The sequence below is a fragment of the Pinus tabuliformis genome, chromosome 7 (genome assembly GCF_031772625.1).
Source record: "Pinus tabuliformis cultivar Carrire ecotype Pingquan chromosome 7, CPIR1, whole genome shotgun sequence".
Classification (NCBI taxonomy): domain Eukaryota; kingdom Viridiplantae; phylum Streptophyta; class Pinopsida; order Pinales; family Pinaceae; genus Pinus; species Pinus tabuliformis.
This window is the reverse complement of record NC_142293.1, coordinates 14,039,888-14,058,479: the sequence shown is the minus strand read 5'-3', so window position 1 is coordinate 14,058,479 and position 18,592 is coordinate 14,039,888. Positions and strand designations below refer to the sequence as shown.

General features: G+C 40.1%; 1 protein-coding gene across 4 annotated transcripts in view; it reads right to left on the bottom strand.

The window, feature by feature from the left end:
• The window catches only part of LOC149244898 (NEDD8-activating enzyme E1 regulatory subunit AXR1-like), a 303,335-nt gene that overhangs the window by 92,089 nt on the left and 192,654 nt on the right, over nucleotides 1-18,592 (bottom strand). For all 4 annotated transcript variants that reach the window (XM_089457594.1, XM_089457593.1, XM_089457592.1 and 1 more), the window contains one exon: nucleotides 15,722-15,810. In XM_089457594.1, coding sequence (XP_089313720.1) covers nucleotides 15,722-15,810 — 89 coding nt within the window. The remainder of the gene's footprint in view (nucleotides 1-15,721; nucleotides 15,811-18,592) is intronic.

Sequence of the window (18,592 nt, the reverse complement as noted above, 5' to 3'; positions counted from 1 at the left end):
GAGCGTCGCAATCGCACGGTTGTTGAAATGGCTCGTTCCATGTTACAACACCGGAGTGTTCCAAACAAATTCTGGGCTGAAGCAGTATTTACTGCTGTTTACCTTCTTAACCGATCCCCTACTCAGGCTGTTAAAGGGAAGACTCCTGAAGAAGTGTGGTCTGGTCGTAAGCCTAAGATCAGTCATCTCAAAGTTTTTGGCTCAGTTGCATATGTTTGGATTCCATCTGCTAAACGATCTAAGTTGGATTCCAAAAGTCAGAAACTCATGATGACAGGATACAGTGATCATCACAAGGCTTATAGGCTGATAGATATAGCCACTGGTCGACTTAGCTTCAGTCGAGATGTAGTATTTGATGAAGACAGAGGATTCTTTCAGTCTTCTTCTTCTGAGCAGCGTTCTGAGGATCCGCCTCACAGTGTTCTTCTTCCAGTCAGTCCATCTGATGGGAGGGATGATGGAGCATCAAGATTTGATACTACTCTATCTGAGCTTCCTCCAGAAGCTAATCCCCCTCTTGCTATCCCTATTGCTCTTGAGCCTGCTTCTCTTCCTCCTGATATTGGTCCCTCTAATCCTGATATTGGTTCTTCTTCTCTTCGGCCAAAATGGTGGGCTAAAACCATAGGTGATCTTCGGGATGATGAGCTCCTTGAAGGTAGAACTTCTAGGCATAAGAACAGACAACAGTCTACAGTCAATTTTGCTCTTATGGCTAACCTTCACAGTACTTTTGAGCCTCAAACATATTCAGAAGCTAAGGGTATATCTGAGTGGGAACAGGCTATGGAAGCAGAATTTCAGAGTCTTCAGAAGAATCACACATGGGCTCTTTCTGATCTTCCCGCAGACAAAAAACCCATAGGCTGCAAATGGGTGTATAAAGTCAAATACAAAGCTGATGGAACCTTAGACAAGTATAAAGCTCGGCTTGTGGCTCGAGGATTTTCACAGCAGGAAGGCATCGACTATGAGGAGACTTTTGCTCCTACAGCCAAGATGAGTACTATCAGGCTTGTGCTTGCCCTAGCAGCTCAGTTCAATTGGAAAGTTCATCAGATGGATGTAAAAAGTGCTTTCCTAAATGGTGATCTCCAAGAAGAAGTCTACATGACGCAGCCTCCAGGATTCAAGGTTGCTGGTCAAGAACAGAAAGTGTGTCGGTTAGTTAAAGCCATCTATGGATTGAAACAAGCTCCTCGGGCTTGGTACATAAAAATTGATCAGTATCTGACAAATCAAGGTTTTCAGAGGAGTCCATCTAATGCAAACCTGTATATCAAGCATACTGATGATGATATCTTGTTTGTAGTTGTCTATGTGGATGATCTTATCATTACTGGCAGCTCTGCACATTTGATCCATGGGATCAAACAAGATCTATGCAGAACTTTTGAGATGACAGACTTGGGACTTCTTCATTACTGTCTGGGGGTTGAAGTATGGCAGACTGAAAATCAGATCTTTCTTTCTCAGTCCAAGTATGCCAAAAATCTTGTGGAAAGGTTCAGAATGCAGGATTGCAAACCGGCCACGACTCCTATGGAACCAGGGCTCAAACTTTCAGCACAGTCATCCTCTCCTCTTGTGGATGAAACTTTATTCAGGCAATTAGTGGGCAGTCTCATCTATCTTACTGCTACCAGACCTGACATCAGTTTTGCAGTAAGCTACATTTCTCGCTTTATGTCAGCTCCTAAAGCTGATCATTGGATAGCAGCAAAGCGGGTGCTACGATATGTGCGTGGTACTTCTGATTATGGCCTCTTATATACTCACAGCTCCACTTCTACTCTCAGTGGCTACACTGACTCTGACTGGGCCGATTCGGTTGATGACCGTAAATCTACAGCTGGGTATGTATTTAGTCTAGGATCTGGAGCTGTTACTTGGACTAGTAAGAAGCAACAGGTTGTGGCTCTCTCCTCAACAGAAGCAGAGTATCGGGGAGCAGTTAAGGCAGCCTGTGAGGCAGTTTGGCTTCGTCGTATGCTTGCAGATATGCATGTTTTTCAGACAGGGCCTACTTCTTTGTTTTGTGATAATCAGGGAGTGCTCAAACTTGCCAAGAATCCTGTCTTTCATGAACGAACAAAGCATGTGGAAACTCACTGCCACTACATTCGACAGTTGGTTGAAGACGGCTCAGTTCAGTTGCACTATGTTCCCACCACAGAGCAGCCCGCCGATATCTTTACCAAGCCTCTTGGTCCTGATAAATTTGTAAAATTTCGCGGGTCTATTGGTGTTGTAAATAGATTGAGCATTAAGGGAGGGTATTAGAATATATCTCTATATCTCTATTTAGTAATGCTCAGTCTTTTTAGATGTTTCTATTCTTATTCTTTTAGCAGTTTCTTAGATGAAACTGTTTGTTCGATATTCTACATAGAAACCTGATGTTTCTATTCTTGTAAATATCTTTGTATTATCATTGAGCTGTTTGCTCCATGTGAATTAATTCATTGAACATTCTTTTAGTAAGGAACAGTGAACTCCCTCCTAATGCCTGCCTTCGCACAATAGTCAACAAACTCTCCAAGGGTGTACTCTCCCCCATTGTCCGACCTCAGGGACTTGATCTTCCGACCTGTCTGTGTCTCCACAAGAGCTCTGAACTCCTGAAACCGCTTGAAGACCTCACTCTTGCTTCAAGAAATAAATCCAGGTCCTCCTGGAGTGATCATCAATGAATAAAACATAGTACTCATATCCACTCAAGGAAACATGAGACATCCGACCGCTCACATCAGAATGAATCAAATCAAGTATCCCAGTTGCTCTACTGTCACTGCTGGGAAAAGGGGATTTGGCAAACTTGCCCATCGCACATCCTCTGCAAGTATCAAAGTGATCAATACTGAAATCTAGCACACCTGTAGTGATCTCCCGCAATGTCCTCAAGGCTCCATGATACATATGCACCATCCTGCGGTGCCAAATCTCACACAGCTCAGAACTGCTAGCTCTGCTGTCGGTACTACTGTTCAATGCCAAAAGGGGCTGGAATGCAAACTTGTACACCTTTGCATGGCGTAAACCTATCACTCTAGTTGAATCAGCTAGAGTGCCCCTCGGATACATCAACACCTGTCCTCCCCTGAACAGTACCTCATATCCTCTGTCCTCCAAAGCTGAGACGGATATGAGATTCTTCCTCATCCCTGGCACATAAAGAACATCTGACACCTTCAAGGGAGGTTTGGACTCCCTCTGAAATGTCAGTGTTCCCACCCCGACTGCTCTAACAACTCTGTCATCACCAAGTACTACCTCTATATCAGTGCCACTCTTTGAAAGCTCTGAGAAGTATTCATGGACTCTTGTCATGTGACGTGAAGCCCCACTGTCCACATACCAGATACCCGAAGATGCTCCGCTAATCAAGGGAAAAGCATGCTCCCTCTGAACCTGTGTGGCAGGTGATCCTGCACTAGAGGACTTACACGCAGTGAATGCAAACTCCCGGTCAAATCGATCTGCAAAGCCCTCAACCTCTACTGAAGTTGCCATGCTCTGGTTCTTCCCCTTCTTCTTCTTCTTCTCCGGACACAAAACTGCATAGTGTCCCATCTTTTGATAATTCCAACACTTCACCTTGGAATAGTCCTTCTGTGTTATCCTGTTTACCTTTGCCCTTGCCTTTGCTCCCACCATTGCTTGTGTAAGCCTACTTCTTCCCTTTGCCTTTCTTGCCTCCTGCCAACAGTGCTACATCCTCATCCTGCTCAGCTGGCTTGGCTGCCCCAAGCTGACCTTTCTTGATCTCTGTCTGAATGCAATCATCCCAAAACCTCTCCCATGTGGGAAGGGTCTCACGTGCACAAACCCCATCAGCAAAGTTCATCCATGAACGGGGGAGGCCATTCACTGCAATCCGCACCAACTCAGTGGGTGGAATGACCTCTCCAACTACTGCCAACTCATCTCTCACATTAGTAATCTTTGTGAGATATCCAGCTGCACTATCATTACCCATCTTAATAGTCTTCAACTTCTCCTTCAGGACCATTTTCCAGTTCTCATTAGTACTCTGGTAGAGATTGGACAATGCTGTCCACATCTCATGAGCATTTCTCTTTCCTCTCACATGAGGAATGCAATGGTCTTTGACTCTGTCTAGAATCAGTCTCTTACCCTTGTTGTTCTTTTTATTATACTCAGCCAACTGAGTAGCATCAGTAGGCACAACAACAGGGTTTTGTGTGGTATGCACCATGATGTCCCAGACTTCTGCCTCCTCAAAGATACTCTGCATTCTCTCCTTCCAAACGCTGTAGTTGCTATGCCCATCCAACCTATCCCCCACCCTCAATCCCAATGACATCCTACTGTCCTAAAAACTGAAAAATAGCACTGCTGTAGTAAAAATAAAACTGTTGTTTGTGAAAAATCAGCTTGTTGGAATTTTCTGAGTGAAAAATCAGCAGGCTGTAATTTTCCTCCTCGCTGTCCCAAACTGCACTTCAGCACTCAAGCTCTAATACCATGTTAAAATTTCTCATTTCCTGTAGGAATTTACAGGGTAAGTTCCTCAGACAGAACACCAAAAGGACACCGCTCACAACGAGATCTCAGATCAATACACCAGTATTTTGACGTGGTTAAAACCCTCAAAGAGGGAAACAGTCCACGGCCTGAGCCAACGCGGCCACTTCAGGCAATTTATTAATAAAAGAATGAAAATTTACATATGTTTCTCTCATGCACGGATTACCCTACAAATGACCCTCCATGCGCTTTAAATAGAATTCATGGACCAATCGGGTGTCAAGCCACGGATCAAGTGTCGGTAATACCGAGGAGAGAATGAACCGTCGGATCACTACATATCGTGACCGTCGGATTGTAAGTTACAAAATGTACAACGGTAAAGAAACACACTTTACCTAACTCTATACTAGACCAAGTTGTACTTAACTATTTCCTATGTGTCGGAATATCCTAACATTTCCCACCCCGGTTTTCAGTTTCACCTTATTTCTCCAAAATAGTCAAATGCCCTTTCTCATATCCATACATTTAACAACTGAAAAATAAATTTTGCTGAAAACACAAATTCTGTAAATTTTACAGAACGCTGAAAATGCAGAAATATAAAAATCAGCACATACAAACAACCATTTAACTCATTTAAACACAGTGATTTTTTGTCAAGGTGACCCTGGAAAAACCCCCTACAACTCTTGGCGAAAACCAGTTCGAGAGCTCTTTCTTATTTCTGGAAAATGCTTTTTACAGTGAGAAATATTCAGCAAAAAATCAGCAAGCAAATTTTACAACTTATCTCGTTTCTGTGCCTCACAGCCAACTGGAAAAACTGCAAACAGCAAAACTAAACAGCAATAAATGATGTACGACCTCCTCGATTTTTGTGCCAAATTTCAGCGTGAAATTCTGTTGTATGGCCTGCCTGGAAACTGTTGTATGGACTGCTGAAAACTGCTGTACGGCCTGCTCCAAAAACGTTGTACGGCCTTCTCCAAAAACGCTGAACTGCCTTTCTAGTAAATCGTGCCAAAATCCTGCCTTTCATTGTGTGCTAACTCAGCTGTATGGACTTGCTGGAATGCTGGCTTGGAATGTGTGCCAAGCTGTTGCCTCCTTCTCCTCCCTGTCAAGAAATCTCCCTTGCTCTCTTACTCTCCTTCACTCAATCTGCTCATGAAAGAATGAATGACCTTTTCCTCCTTTCCCTCCTTTAATCTAACCCTAAGTGACTTTTGGAGAATCCCTAAATCCCATGGCCGAAATAGATTGAGATCTAGGGCTGAGATTAAATGCTCATTTAAATCTCAATTTCTATTTTTTAATTCACCCCACTTTAATAAAGACCCACTTAGTCATTTATTTCCAAAGTCACTTTTCCTTTCTAATTTTACATTGACTTTATTAAAGTCACTTTAAAATTAGACTTTAGTAACTTTATCACTTAAAGTCACTTTTAAATTAGATTTGACTTTATAAAGATTATAAAGTCACTTTAGGAGAAAAATTAAATTCTTTTGGACACTTTTCCCTATGCCAAAGATCAAAGCCTTAGGGAACCACCTGTCCTCCGGTACCAAATTTCAACACTGCTCTGCTCTACTGAGCTCTGCTTTGCTTTGCTCTACTTTGCTCTGCTCTACTGAACCATGAAGAAGAAGAATTGATCGAGAATGTCTCATGCCATTCTCTACTGACCCAAAGTCAGTTTCATCTGAAGAGAGTGTCACATCACTCTTACTGACCCGAAGTCAGTTTTATTTATCCCAGATCAATATCACAAGAGAGTGTCTCAAACCACTCATACTGATACCAGATCAGTTTCACTGATCCCAGATCAATGGAGGTCATCCTAGCATAGGGAGTACGGTAGATACAACGATGCATCCATCGATAGTACTACTATGGTCCCTAACCCCATTTCCCTACTCATTGATCAGATGAGAGGTACTTCACATGAGTACCAAACTGCATGAGTAGGATGCCTCGACAGGAGAACTAATCATCCTGTCCACAGGTGAACAAATCATCCTGCCCCACAGTCGCCGCGGGAGAACTAATAATCCCGGCCCACAGGAGAACTAATCAACCTGTTTCACAGTTGCCATGGGAGAACTAATCATCTCGGCCCACAGGAGAACTAATCATCCTATTCCACAGTTGCCACAAGAGAACTAATCATCCTGTTTCACAGTGGCCACGGGAGAACTAATCATCCCGGCCCACAGGAGAACTAATCATCATGTTCCAAAGTTTCCACGAGGTATCACAAGGGTAGGTTGAACCTATCATCCTGTACATAGCGCACCACCAAGGGAGGGTGAGTTGCCCTGTGGTCATATGTTGCTCCAGTAAGTACCCCAAGCCCCCCAAATCTCCCAAAGCTCAATGTATGCAACATGCAGGACCCTTATAAGAAGGTCTCTCAACGACTCCAAGTCGTTTGAGAAAGTCACAGATTTGACCTTTCCCAAGGCTTTGACAAAATGTCTACGACCTGTACATCAGTCTCAATGCAATGGAGCCTCTTCGCTCATCGACTTACCATATCTGAGATAAGGCAGCGTTTGATGTCTATCTGCTAGAGAAATCATCGAATACGGGATTCCTCAATAATTGAATCCCCCCTCTGGTTGTCACAAAGAATCATAGTGGTATTCATCATGTGTACAATAGTTCACTGAAGAGCTTACACAACTAGGCAACTTCATACGAGATCATACTCGTAGTTATGTATTCGGTCTCGGCGGTGCTTATAGCAATCGACTTCTGCTTCCTGCTCATCCATGATATCGAAACAGAACCCAAAGAGAACTAGCAGTGAGAAGTGCTCTAGTGATCCTCTACACTGCCTGCCCATCAGCATTCGAATAATCATGCAGCGTCATATTTTCAGCAGTGTATCTCAATCCATTAGAGATTGTGCCCGAAAGATATCTCAGAAGATTCTTAGCACCAATCCAGTAAGGCTCAACCAAATATGAGCTCACCATGCTAACTGCAAAACATATGTCCAGACAGAAGTTCACGAAGAACATCAATGCAAATGAGTTTATGGAACTCAAAGGCATTTCCCAAATCTGGTCTGGCATCATCACCATATAACTTTTGAAAGTTAAGATCCTCGAGGTAGTCACGGGCTTGCAGTTTACCATTCCACATCCGGAATCCAACTCCCTCTTACTTCTGCAAGTGAGAGGGTCTGCACCTGTTTGAAATAGGTCGTCCTCAGAAGGTGCTGGTATGAGAGGTCTATCATCCACAACCTTCAAACAATGGTTTGGATCGGCTTCACTCTTACTGAATCTCAGCTTCATCTGATAGCTATCAATCCTCTCATACTATGCCCGGGGAATTTTGCTTCAAGCCATAGAGGGCTTTCTTCCACCTGCATACGTGAGATTCCTGATCATGAATCTCAAACCCCTCGAGTTGTTCCAAACCTATGGACCTGCTACATGAGGGGAATGGTCCCCTTGTAAGATTTTCCTTCGGTACATCTCAGACATGTACTTTCATACTCTTTTTGAATTCAAGCATCCTTGTCACCATCTAACTCACAGACCTCTAGTGCTATGTGTCACTGGACATGGTCCCCAGTGGACTTCATGCAACTTGATACAACCCTGAACTCAAAAACATCTTTGAAAATTCTATTTTCAAACACATACCTTTCCATCGATGAGTGCCACCCTGTAACCTTTGACTTCCATTGCCAAAATGGACACCAAGATCTTCTTGCGATCAGGTACATAAAAGAGATTCTATAAATGAATCGAGTTACCCTCATTCAATTGAGGGGTAACATTCCCTACACCCTTTCTGGGATAGGTGGCATCGGCTCCAAGTATAATCCCACGATTGTTTCCATCTCTACCAAATTAGAGTGTGCACCCTACTATCCGATGAAGTGCCTTGAAGCACTACAATCAATAAGCCAGATTCCCAAAGAATCTGAAAGAGAGGGCCAATACAAGATAATGCTTCTTTATCTTATCAAAAACAACATTTGATTCTTCATACCTAGGGCTCCTTCCGTTTTTTTTAAGAGTCGGCCATTTCCTTGATGACCTGCATTACCTGTCATTCCTTTGATCATTGAAGATGTCCCTGGAATGATTATCTTCATCAAGAGATGTGTCTCTACCATTCGGAGACTCCTTCACATAATTGCCGAACTTATTGCAACCAAGGCATCTGCCTTTTCTTCCACCCTTAGATCTGGACTTCCCAATGAAGTGATCTTTAGGTAGGCCATCAGAAACTTCCATTGCGCCATTCTAATAATATTCTCTGCTTCGACTTCACCCTCAGTGAGTTTGAAGAGGGATGAGGAATCCACTGATCCTTTTGTCCTTTCCCAACTGTCTTCGGTGATTGCTCTTTCACTCTTGCTTGGGCATTGTCTTCACCTCAGCTCTGATACCATGTTAATTTTAGGTTTGTTCTATGCTTAGAGCAATTTATTTCAATTTTCACAGTTAGCTCAATATCTTTTCCAGATCAGCAATCACATCAGCATTAAAGTAAACTGCAAATAGAACATAAACATAAATCGCAAAAGACAAGCCAAGACAAGAGGACACAAGATGTGGTGCTAGCCAAGGACAAACCCTAATGTGGGGAAACCCTTGATCAATTCTTCTTATATGTTCTTCAATAGTTCAATAGAAAGAGAGAGAGATAGTACGTTTACAACAAAAGTCAAAACTTTGACTTATCTAGATAAGAGCAGAGATCATCTCTAAGAAGATGATACAAGAGATCAGTTGAAGACATGCTACTTCAACTGATTCTCCAAGGTGACTCCTTCACCTATTGTTGTGCTCCATTCTGTCATCATGCTGCACCTCACCATGCTGCACCCTGCACCCATCATCACTATGCTGCATCTCATCACGCTTCATTAATCATGATTGTACATCACTGTACTGCATTATGTGCCATTGCTACACCATGTTGCCGTACTGACCTATGCTCTAGCTGCACCTTGCTTGCTTGTTGTCCCTAGCATGCTTGTTGTCCTTAGCATGCGAGTTGTCCCTTGCATGCTAGTTGTAACATTGCATGCTTGGTGTGTTTGTTGCTAAGTACCATACAATTGTCCCAATGTTAGTTAGTTGCCCCTTGCATGCTACTCTCCTTCGGAGATAGATGCTCCGACAGATCCCGATAGTTCCGGCAATTCCGACTGTTCCCGGCAGTTCTGGCAGTTCCGGCTATTCCCGGCAATTTCGACAGTCCCGACAGTGCCGACAGTTCCCGGCAGTTCCCAGCACTTCCCGGTACTTCCCGGCAGTTCCGGCACTTCCCGGCAGTTCACGGTTGTTCCGGTTATTCCGACAGTTCCCGACAGTTCCGGCTATTCCCGACTGTTCTAGCAGTTCTGGCTGTTCCCTGTAGTTCCCGGCTGTTCCGGGTAGTCCCAACAGTGCCGGCAGTCCCAGCAATTCCCAGCAGTCCTCGCTGTTCCAGCCAATGTCACATGGTTCGGGTTTGAGTTCTGGCTCGGGTTCGAGTTCGAGTTCGACAATGATTAGGTTCGGTTTGAGTTCGAATTTTTTGATGAGATTCGAATGAGGTTCGCCATTAGGTTCATGTGCATATATATATATATATATATATATATATATATATATATATATAATGAATTATAGGATAAAATAGTATAAAATCAACATAAACAACAAAAATGCTATCAAGGACATGGAAACTGCAAGGATAAATTACAAGCTTGAGTTGTGACATGAAGTTATGAGTTTTGATCTATGGATTTGGTTAATGGCTATGAGGTTCGTCGAACCTCAAACTTTTTTGAGGTTCGCCAAAATTCGAACCTCAAAGTTAACGTTAGAGTTTGACGAACCTTGTGACATAGGTTCTGGCTTCTGCCCTCTAGATTAGGGCAGCGTTATCCCTTAGGATCTCTCCTCCTACTAAAACCCAAAGACAAGTAGAGAGGAAGAGATCCCAAGTGTGTTGAAAATGACTTGAATGCCACCTCTATTTATACTAAAACGTTGAGCACAAGTGGGTTTATTTGGTTGTTGGCCGACCTTTGACAAATTGTCCCATAACACAAATAAATTCATATCTCCATGAATACTTCTCGGAATCGGATGATATTTAGATCAATCCTACACCTCTCGATTAGAGGGATCCAAGAAAAATATCAGTTTCCATTAATAAGATGACCCACATGGAGTTTGGCCCTACTTTCCAATTTTAACAACAAGGCTCGAATGTTCTAGAAGAAGTGTTGAGGTTGAGTTTGGTGTTGATGTAGAAGTTAAAGAAGAAATCTTCCAACGAAGATGTGTCTGGATAATATGATGATGATCTAAGCAACATTAGTATATTTGAGAACCCAGAGGTTTGACCTAACTTATATATATAAAGTTTATTACTGATTGGGGTTGTGATTGTGCAGGATCTGTCCATAATAAGATTGAACGTTTTGAAGCATGCCTAGACTAGTGGATATATATGATTTAGTCTATAGGGAAAGATGAAGCATCTTGGAGCGATAAGATGCATGGGAGGACATATGGTCGGCCTCAGATGATATCTAGATCCCGAACTAGGGAGGGTATTGTTGGTCTTATGGAGCTTTGACCTTGGATGCATCCTTTCAGGATTTTAAGATAGGGGGCTCCAAATTATAGAATGTTGAAAAAAAATGTGGGGAAGGTTGTTATAGCTGCTACAACAGCCTGATACTTCTACACAGCCCTAAGTGTCTAGATGCGCATAAGTCACCTAGATTTTCAATTATCTCAAGTAAGGCGAGGTATAATCTCGATCATCAATTAGACACATCATACAGCGGCACTAGCCATTGAGAGAGGTATTTTTCAAGTGAGGAGTGTGATACTAAAGCATGTTGGATTCAAATAAGTGCATAAGTGCAACACTGGAGATCCATATCAGCTAAGGAGATCGAAGACAAATCTAGGGCCTGATCTACTGGATTATATCCAAAGCATGTTGTATTTGTAGTTTTTCCAATTGGGCCATTATCCCAAGACGAAAGCCCAAGTGAGTTTATATTTAATAAAGAATTGTTGATTGCAAAGAATCTATTTGTATCACTTGTGATTGAGATTGGTGTAATGTTTGCTTTTGCTAAATGTGTTAAGAAGAACTGAAGCATGCATTTATTCAGTGGATTTGCAATATGCTAGGTTAATGAATTCCTAGGTGCCAGGTTCAAGATTTTGTTATGAAACTAGCTGACAAAATAGAAGAATAGATACATCAACGAATTCAAAATAAGCCTCTTCAAGGGGGCAACCTCCTTTACATCACACAAATGAACAATTCTTCGATGATACAAATGACAAGACCTTCTTTCTATATATAGGAGTCTAAAGGGTCACAATATAATCAGAGCCGACATAACAATAATATTGTAAGGGCACAACAATAACAATAGTGGGCTTCTATGGGACAAAATATTAACAATATGGGGACTACATGGGCACAGCAATACAATAAGGCGATTGCACTAATAACAATAAGGGGTTGCACTAGTAGTATAGGGACCTAACATGCTCCTCTCCTTCAAAAAGTGGTGTCCTCGACGCTTGAGTAGTTATGGATGCTTTTGTATTAAATTATCATCCTCCCATCTGAAATCTTTAGCGGGTAAGTTCTTCCACTTGATGAGATACTCTGAAATTGATCAATTTCGTCGCTGTCAGGTTCTTATTTCCATGATTGTTTCAGGTTCCAATATGATTTTTCCTTCCTCGTCAAGTTCCGACAATATTGTTTGAACTGGGAGCTTGTCACCTATAACCTTCTTTAAGCGTGAAACATGGAAAACTGGATGCACTCGGGAAGATGCAGGAAGCTCCAATTTGTATGCCATAGTACCAATCTTTTGCAACACCTTGCAAGGACCATAGTACTTTGGTGATAATTTATTATCCTTCTTAGATTGCTTGAGGGACATTTATTTGTATGGCTGTAGCCGTAAAAATACCCAGTCACCTACATCAAAACTTCTTTTGCTACAATGTTGATCTGCCTGTTGTTTCATTTGATTTTGCGCCAAAGTGAGGTTATCCTTTAAGAGTTGGAGAACTTGTTGTTGATGCTTGATGTGATCTTCCATTGCTTGAACCTTAGAATTTTCTCTTAAAGATGATGTGATGGATGGTGTATGATATCCATAAAGTGCCATAAATGGGGTCATTTTTGTTGAAGCGTTATACCACCATTCAACCAGAGGTAACCACTTGACCCATTGTGTTTGTTTATTAGATACAAAGCAATGAAGATATCCTTCCAAACATTTGTTCACTATCTCCGTTTGTCCATCTATCTTGAGAGTTTGAGGAGTGGTAATTCCTGCCAATGCACTACAATATATGGTTGGATTCATTTCTTCTTTCTCTGGGGTTGGTTCCTAGTGTATATCCTCTTCTTTTGACATTTCTTGATCATTTCTTCCTCCTCTTCACAATCTATGTAAAATAATTTCTTCTCAGCACACTTATGACCTTTAGTGTATTTGCTATCACAACTGTAACAAAGCCCTTTTGCTCTTTTTTCTTCCAATTGTTGTGGTGTCAACCTTGTAGGTTGTGGAAGACTAGGAGCAACAACACTTCCATCTTTATAGTGATGAGCGATAGACTTCCTTGTTGCCATAATTTGCTTTCAACTTTTCTTGCCACCCTGAATGCATTCTCCAATGAATCAGGTTCCCAAAGGCAAACATCATGTTGGATGTTATCTTTTAAATTCCCTATGAAGACATCAATCATGTGCTCCTCTGGAATATCATTTACCCTAATATTCAATTTTTGGAAGTCCTTAAAGTGCTCTACCATTGAACCCTTTTATTTTAGATTTATCAATTGGCTAAAGAAGGTGTTGCTCTTTGTATCCTCATAATGTTCTATCATTTCCTCCATAAAAATGGACCCAGTGACCATTTGTTTACAAGAACAAAGTGATCGATACCATGAAAACTGACTGGATTCTAAATATAAAGTTGCAATACGTACCTTTTGTGTGTTTTGCACATTATGGAGATCAAAATGCTTCTCCATCTATAATATCCATGTTATGGGATCCTTACCATCAAACTTCCTCATATCAATGTTTGGAATATGGTGGGTCTTCAATCCAATGTTAGATTCTATGAAATCATGATTAACATTTCTTTTGTTCTCATCATGAGTTTCCTCTACTACCTTTTCGCCATTAGGAGGCCTTTCTTGTAGTAGCTTTGTCCCACCTTCCTTCAAACCTTCCATGTATTTTTTCAAATATGCTTCCATACCATCGATATTAGCTTCCATGGCATAGATAAAACTATTTATCTTAGCTTCGATCACATTCTTCAAATCATCCATCCAATTTTGCTTACTAGGTGTTTCTATTTTCTTGATTCAAGTCATTCTTTTTCTTGCTTTTAGGAGCTTGATATTTAAACAACTATAACTCTGTAATTTTAGATCTCCAGGTTTTGAAATTTCGGCATGTGGTAACCCTCTGAGTCCTCTTTCCAACCCCACAAGTCTGATCAATATTGAATTCTCAAAAAAAATAGTTATGTCCAATCTGCCACGATGACTTGATTATAGACTGGTTCAGTAGAGCGAACTTGTACGAAGTGCTATGTATCACCGTTTCGACCTTCGGCCCTAAAACCGATACCCAACAAACTACAGTCCATCATCTTTTTGTCACTACAATACAATAAGGGGGTTGCACTAATAACACTAAGGGGCTACACTAGTAGTATAGGGACCTAACAGATTTAACAATTATTGTTCACCATGACTTGTATAGCTACGTGATGTTGGCATGTCTCAACATTCTCACCACAAAGAACTTTGTCTTGGTACAATGTATACTCACCTATTTGACCAGAATTTCTTCGTTGTTTGTAACCTTGATGACCAATTGTTGAAACTTGTCCTTTCAACTATATTTATTTCATAACCTTCCTCGTTATCCACATAATCATTTGATCAACTCCATTGTCACAGTAATCAACTTCATTTTCATGGAGATGGTCATCATCATTGTCCTTTTCTTCATGGGGGATTATTTATCTTTCATTGCTCTTATAAGCAGGCTCCAGTCCTTCTTTAACCTCCTTCAATTCAATGAATTCTTGTCTTCACCATATGCATGCTTTCACAATGTTTTCCTTTCCATGTGTTCCTTATCAACACATGATTATTATCAAATTTATCAATGAGTTCATTAAATGCTTTATCCATACATTTCATTAATTCATCAAAAATTGCAGTTGTAGTGACACCAAGTGTACGAATGTTATATGCACAAAAATGGTGGCCCAATGCTTGCTCTGATACCACTAAAGTAGATAGAGCATGAACTTGCATCTAGAAATTGGGCATTTATTTCATTTGTGCCACGTATTCAAAGAAATTGAGGGGATATTTTTGGCATGCTTAATCAGCAATTCTCTTTTGGATATTATTGACCTTTCCACAAAAATAATAATAATAATAATATGCATGCATCAGTTACACAGCTTTTTATGAATAAGGATCAAATTTGGGTGCTCATTTGAGGTATATTTAGTGCATATTTAGGTCAACAGTCATTCTCAGCAATTTCTGGAGTTATCTCTAGTTGTTAAATAGTGTAATTGGCAGCTTATGAGGTTAAGCACAGCCAAAACAGTGTCAGCTTATGTGCTGTATAAAGGGGTGAATGAAGTACCAAAATCAGATTGATTTGCATGTACAGAAGTTACAAATCAGTGCCCCACTGGAGCTGACTTAGAGGCAGCAAGAGGTACTTAATCATTTTGTTTATAATTTTCATTTTTCAAAGATAACTTTCACAGGAGCCAAGGAAAATATTTACATAATAGTTGTCTTCTATATAGAGGCATAAACAAGTGAAATCTGAGACAGACTGGTGACCGAATACTGCAAAATGATCAAAGGTTAGCCAGAATATTCTACTACGCAATATATTTAGCACAAATGCCCTATTTATTACAGTCAAAACATTCACTACAGTCCAATAAAACATTTAAAAGAAATCACAGCAAATAAACTTTCTCTAAATTGTTAAAAATATAGGAAAACTAACCAACACTAGAAATCTAAATAAGAACCCCGTCTAACAAATATTCTAACATGGTTCTTCAATCATTCGATAGCTAACCTCTTCAAAACACAATATTTTTGACCTGCCATATTCCTACACAAAATCAATGATATAGCCATACCTTTAGAGCAGCTACCAATACCCAAAAGTCAGATGAATTGGAATTCACATCAGCTGAGCTGTCATCTATAATATTACGGAGATCTGAACCTGCAACAAATGTTCAACATGAAATATTCCATGTAGACGTCTTCAAGAGTATGTTTCTTCTCAAGTTCCATGATAACCAGTAAATACTTGTGCTCTGAAATGGGTTACCTTAATAAATTTTGGACTACAATGTTACATTTGTACAAACGAAAATATATAAAGGCAAAGTTGGTAACTATAATTTCAACTACCATTATAATGGAATCAAAATAATTGTCAAGGAAGAAGGTAAGACTATCTTCATAGATGTACAACAATGAAATGAAATGAAATTATATAAAATTTCAACTAAAATAGTCAATGGGACTCAGAAGAACCGTGATAAGAATAACATCTCTAGATAAGAAAAATAACAAAATCTAAAAGCTGGATTGGAGAAAGACTAGACAAAAAGATACAAATCATATAATCTATCAGAAGAAAACACCCCTGAAGCAAGAGAAGGTGACAAGTGTACAACAACGACGAATTTTTATTGCCTCATACATCGAAGACAATATAGCTTTTAACTCAAGAATATAAAAATATGGATTTTGTCCAATACACAAAATATCCAACTTTTGGTAATTAATGAGAAAATTTGTTTTAATATCAAGGGACAACTAAGAGCAGTAAATCATTTATATTAGTATGGACGCCGAATGCCCTAATCACTCCATAGAATAATAAATTAATTACTCCAACCACCACACTTCAAAACACTGTGTAAGTTGTTGATTTTTAATGTACCTTGGACAAGTGGTTTCCCATGGGTTAGCCTCTATCTAGGGAAAAGTGTCCAAAATAATTCTTTTCCTAAGTGTGACTTTATAAAGTGAAAGTGACTTTATAAGTGGTAAAGTCAATGTTAAATTAAAAAGTGAAAAGTGACTTTAAACATAAATTACAATGTGGGTACTTTATTTAATGGGTGACTTAAAAAATAGAAAGTTAGAATTAAATGCACATTTATTCTCATTCCTTGATCTAAATGAATCTGAGCCATTAGATGTTAAGGTTGCCCAAAAGTCATTTAAGGAAACAAAAGGAAGAAAAGTAAAGAGAGATTGCATTCATTCTTCATGAGCAAATTGGAGAAAGGAGACTGAGAGTTGGAGAAAAGTTCTAAAGGATTAATCTGTTGCAGCAAGCTGAAGGAGTGATTTCTGGGCAAAGATGGGCATGGAAATCAGGGCATGGAAGACAACAAAAGGTATAGTACAAACATATTTAATATTGTGAATTGCATGTCGTTTGAGAGAAGTTTTTGAGAAAAAAATAATTGAAAAAAAAATCGTACAGTCTATACAGTGGTAAGGAAATCCATACAGTCCATACAGTGATATCCGTACTATACATATTTTCAGCTTCAAGTGGGCATGGAAATCGAGGAAAAGTGGACACGGTTTTCAAGGAGTTTTGGGCTGAAGAGATAAGTTGTTAAAATTTTCAACCAGGGCAAAACTTCATGTGGGTCATCTTTTTCATCGCTAATAATATTTTTATTAGATTCCTCTCGTCGAAAGGTGTAGGATTGATATAAAGATCATCCGATTCTGATAAGTATTCATGGAGATATGAATTTATTTTGATTATGGAATTATTATCAAGCTGACCTACAACTCATGTAGGCTCAAAAGCCCAACAGTCACATCTATTCAAACACCAACGTTGTGTATAAATATAGGAGCACTTTTCCTCATTTGGACTCACTCATCTCATCACATCTCTCTCTCTCTACTACGCAGAAAAAGAGTCTCTTCTCTACTACGCAGAAAAGGGTCTCTCTCTCACACATGTGAAGCCAGAAGCTGTTGAACCTAAAGCTGCAACTGCAGAAATAAATATTGACTTGTGTGGACTAGAAGATCTCCTCATCTGAATTGCGTTGTAGGTTCATCTGAACTTCCTCTGAAAGCCGCAACTTTTGGTGGTGGAATCAGATCAATCCGACGGACGGTTTGCAAAATATCGATTGCCCTAGTTTGAAGCTGGAAGCTGCCGAAACTAAAGCTGCAACTGCAGAAGTAAAGATTGACCTGCGTGGACTAGAAGATCTCCTCATCTGAACTGCGTTGTAGGTTCATCTGAACCTCCTTTGGAAGCCGCAACATTTGGTGGTGGAATCAAGCCGATCCGAGGGTCGATTTGTGAGATATCGTCTGCCCTAGTTCGATGATGAAGCTGCTAATGCTAATGTTGTTGATCTAGGGTTTGCTACCGCTGACATGAATCAGATTTATTGTACTATTTCTCTCTGCTGAATTATTGAAGATAAAAAAAGATTTGATCAAAGGGTTTCCCACACATTGTGGAGTTTGTGTCTCTTGTCTTGGCTTGTTTTCTGTCGATCGTTTAATGTTCTATATGTACTTTACTTTATATACATGTGATTGCGAATCTGTGGAATATAATAAGAAAAAAAAAGTAAACTGTTATAAGCATAAAAAATACCATAACTTAACATGGAATCAGAGTTGACGTGAAGACAAAGCTCGAGCAAGAGCAAGAGCAAGAGCAATCACCGAAGAGAAGATTGGCAAGGCTATCCTAAAAGAACTATGGGGTCCTCAACACTCTTCTCTGCTGAATTATTGAAGATAAAAAAAGATTTGATCTTTCCCACACATTGTGGAGTTTGTGTCTCTTGTCTTGGCTTGTTTTCTGTCGATCGTTTAATGTTCTATATGTACTTTACTTTATATACATGTGATTGCGAATCTGTGGAATATAATAAGAAAAAAAAAGTAAACTGTTATAAGCATAAAAAATACCATAACTTAACATGGAATCAGAGTTGACG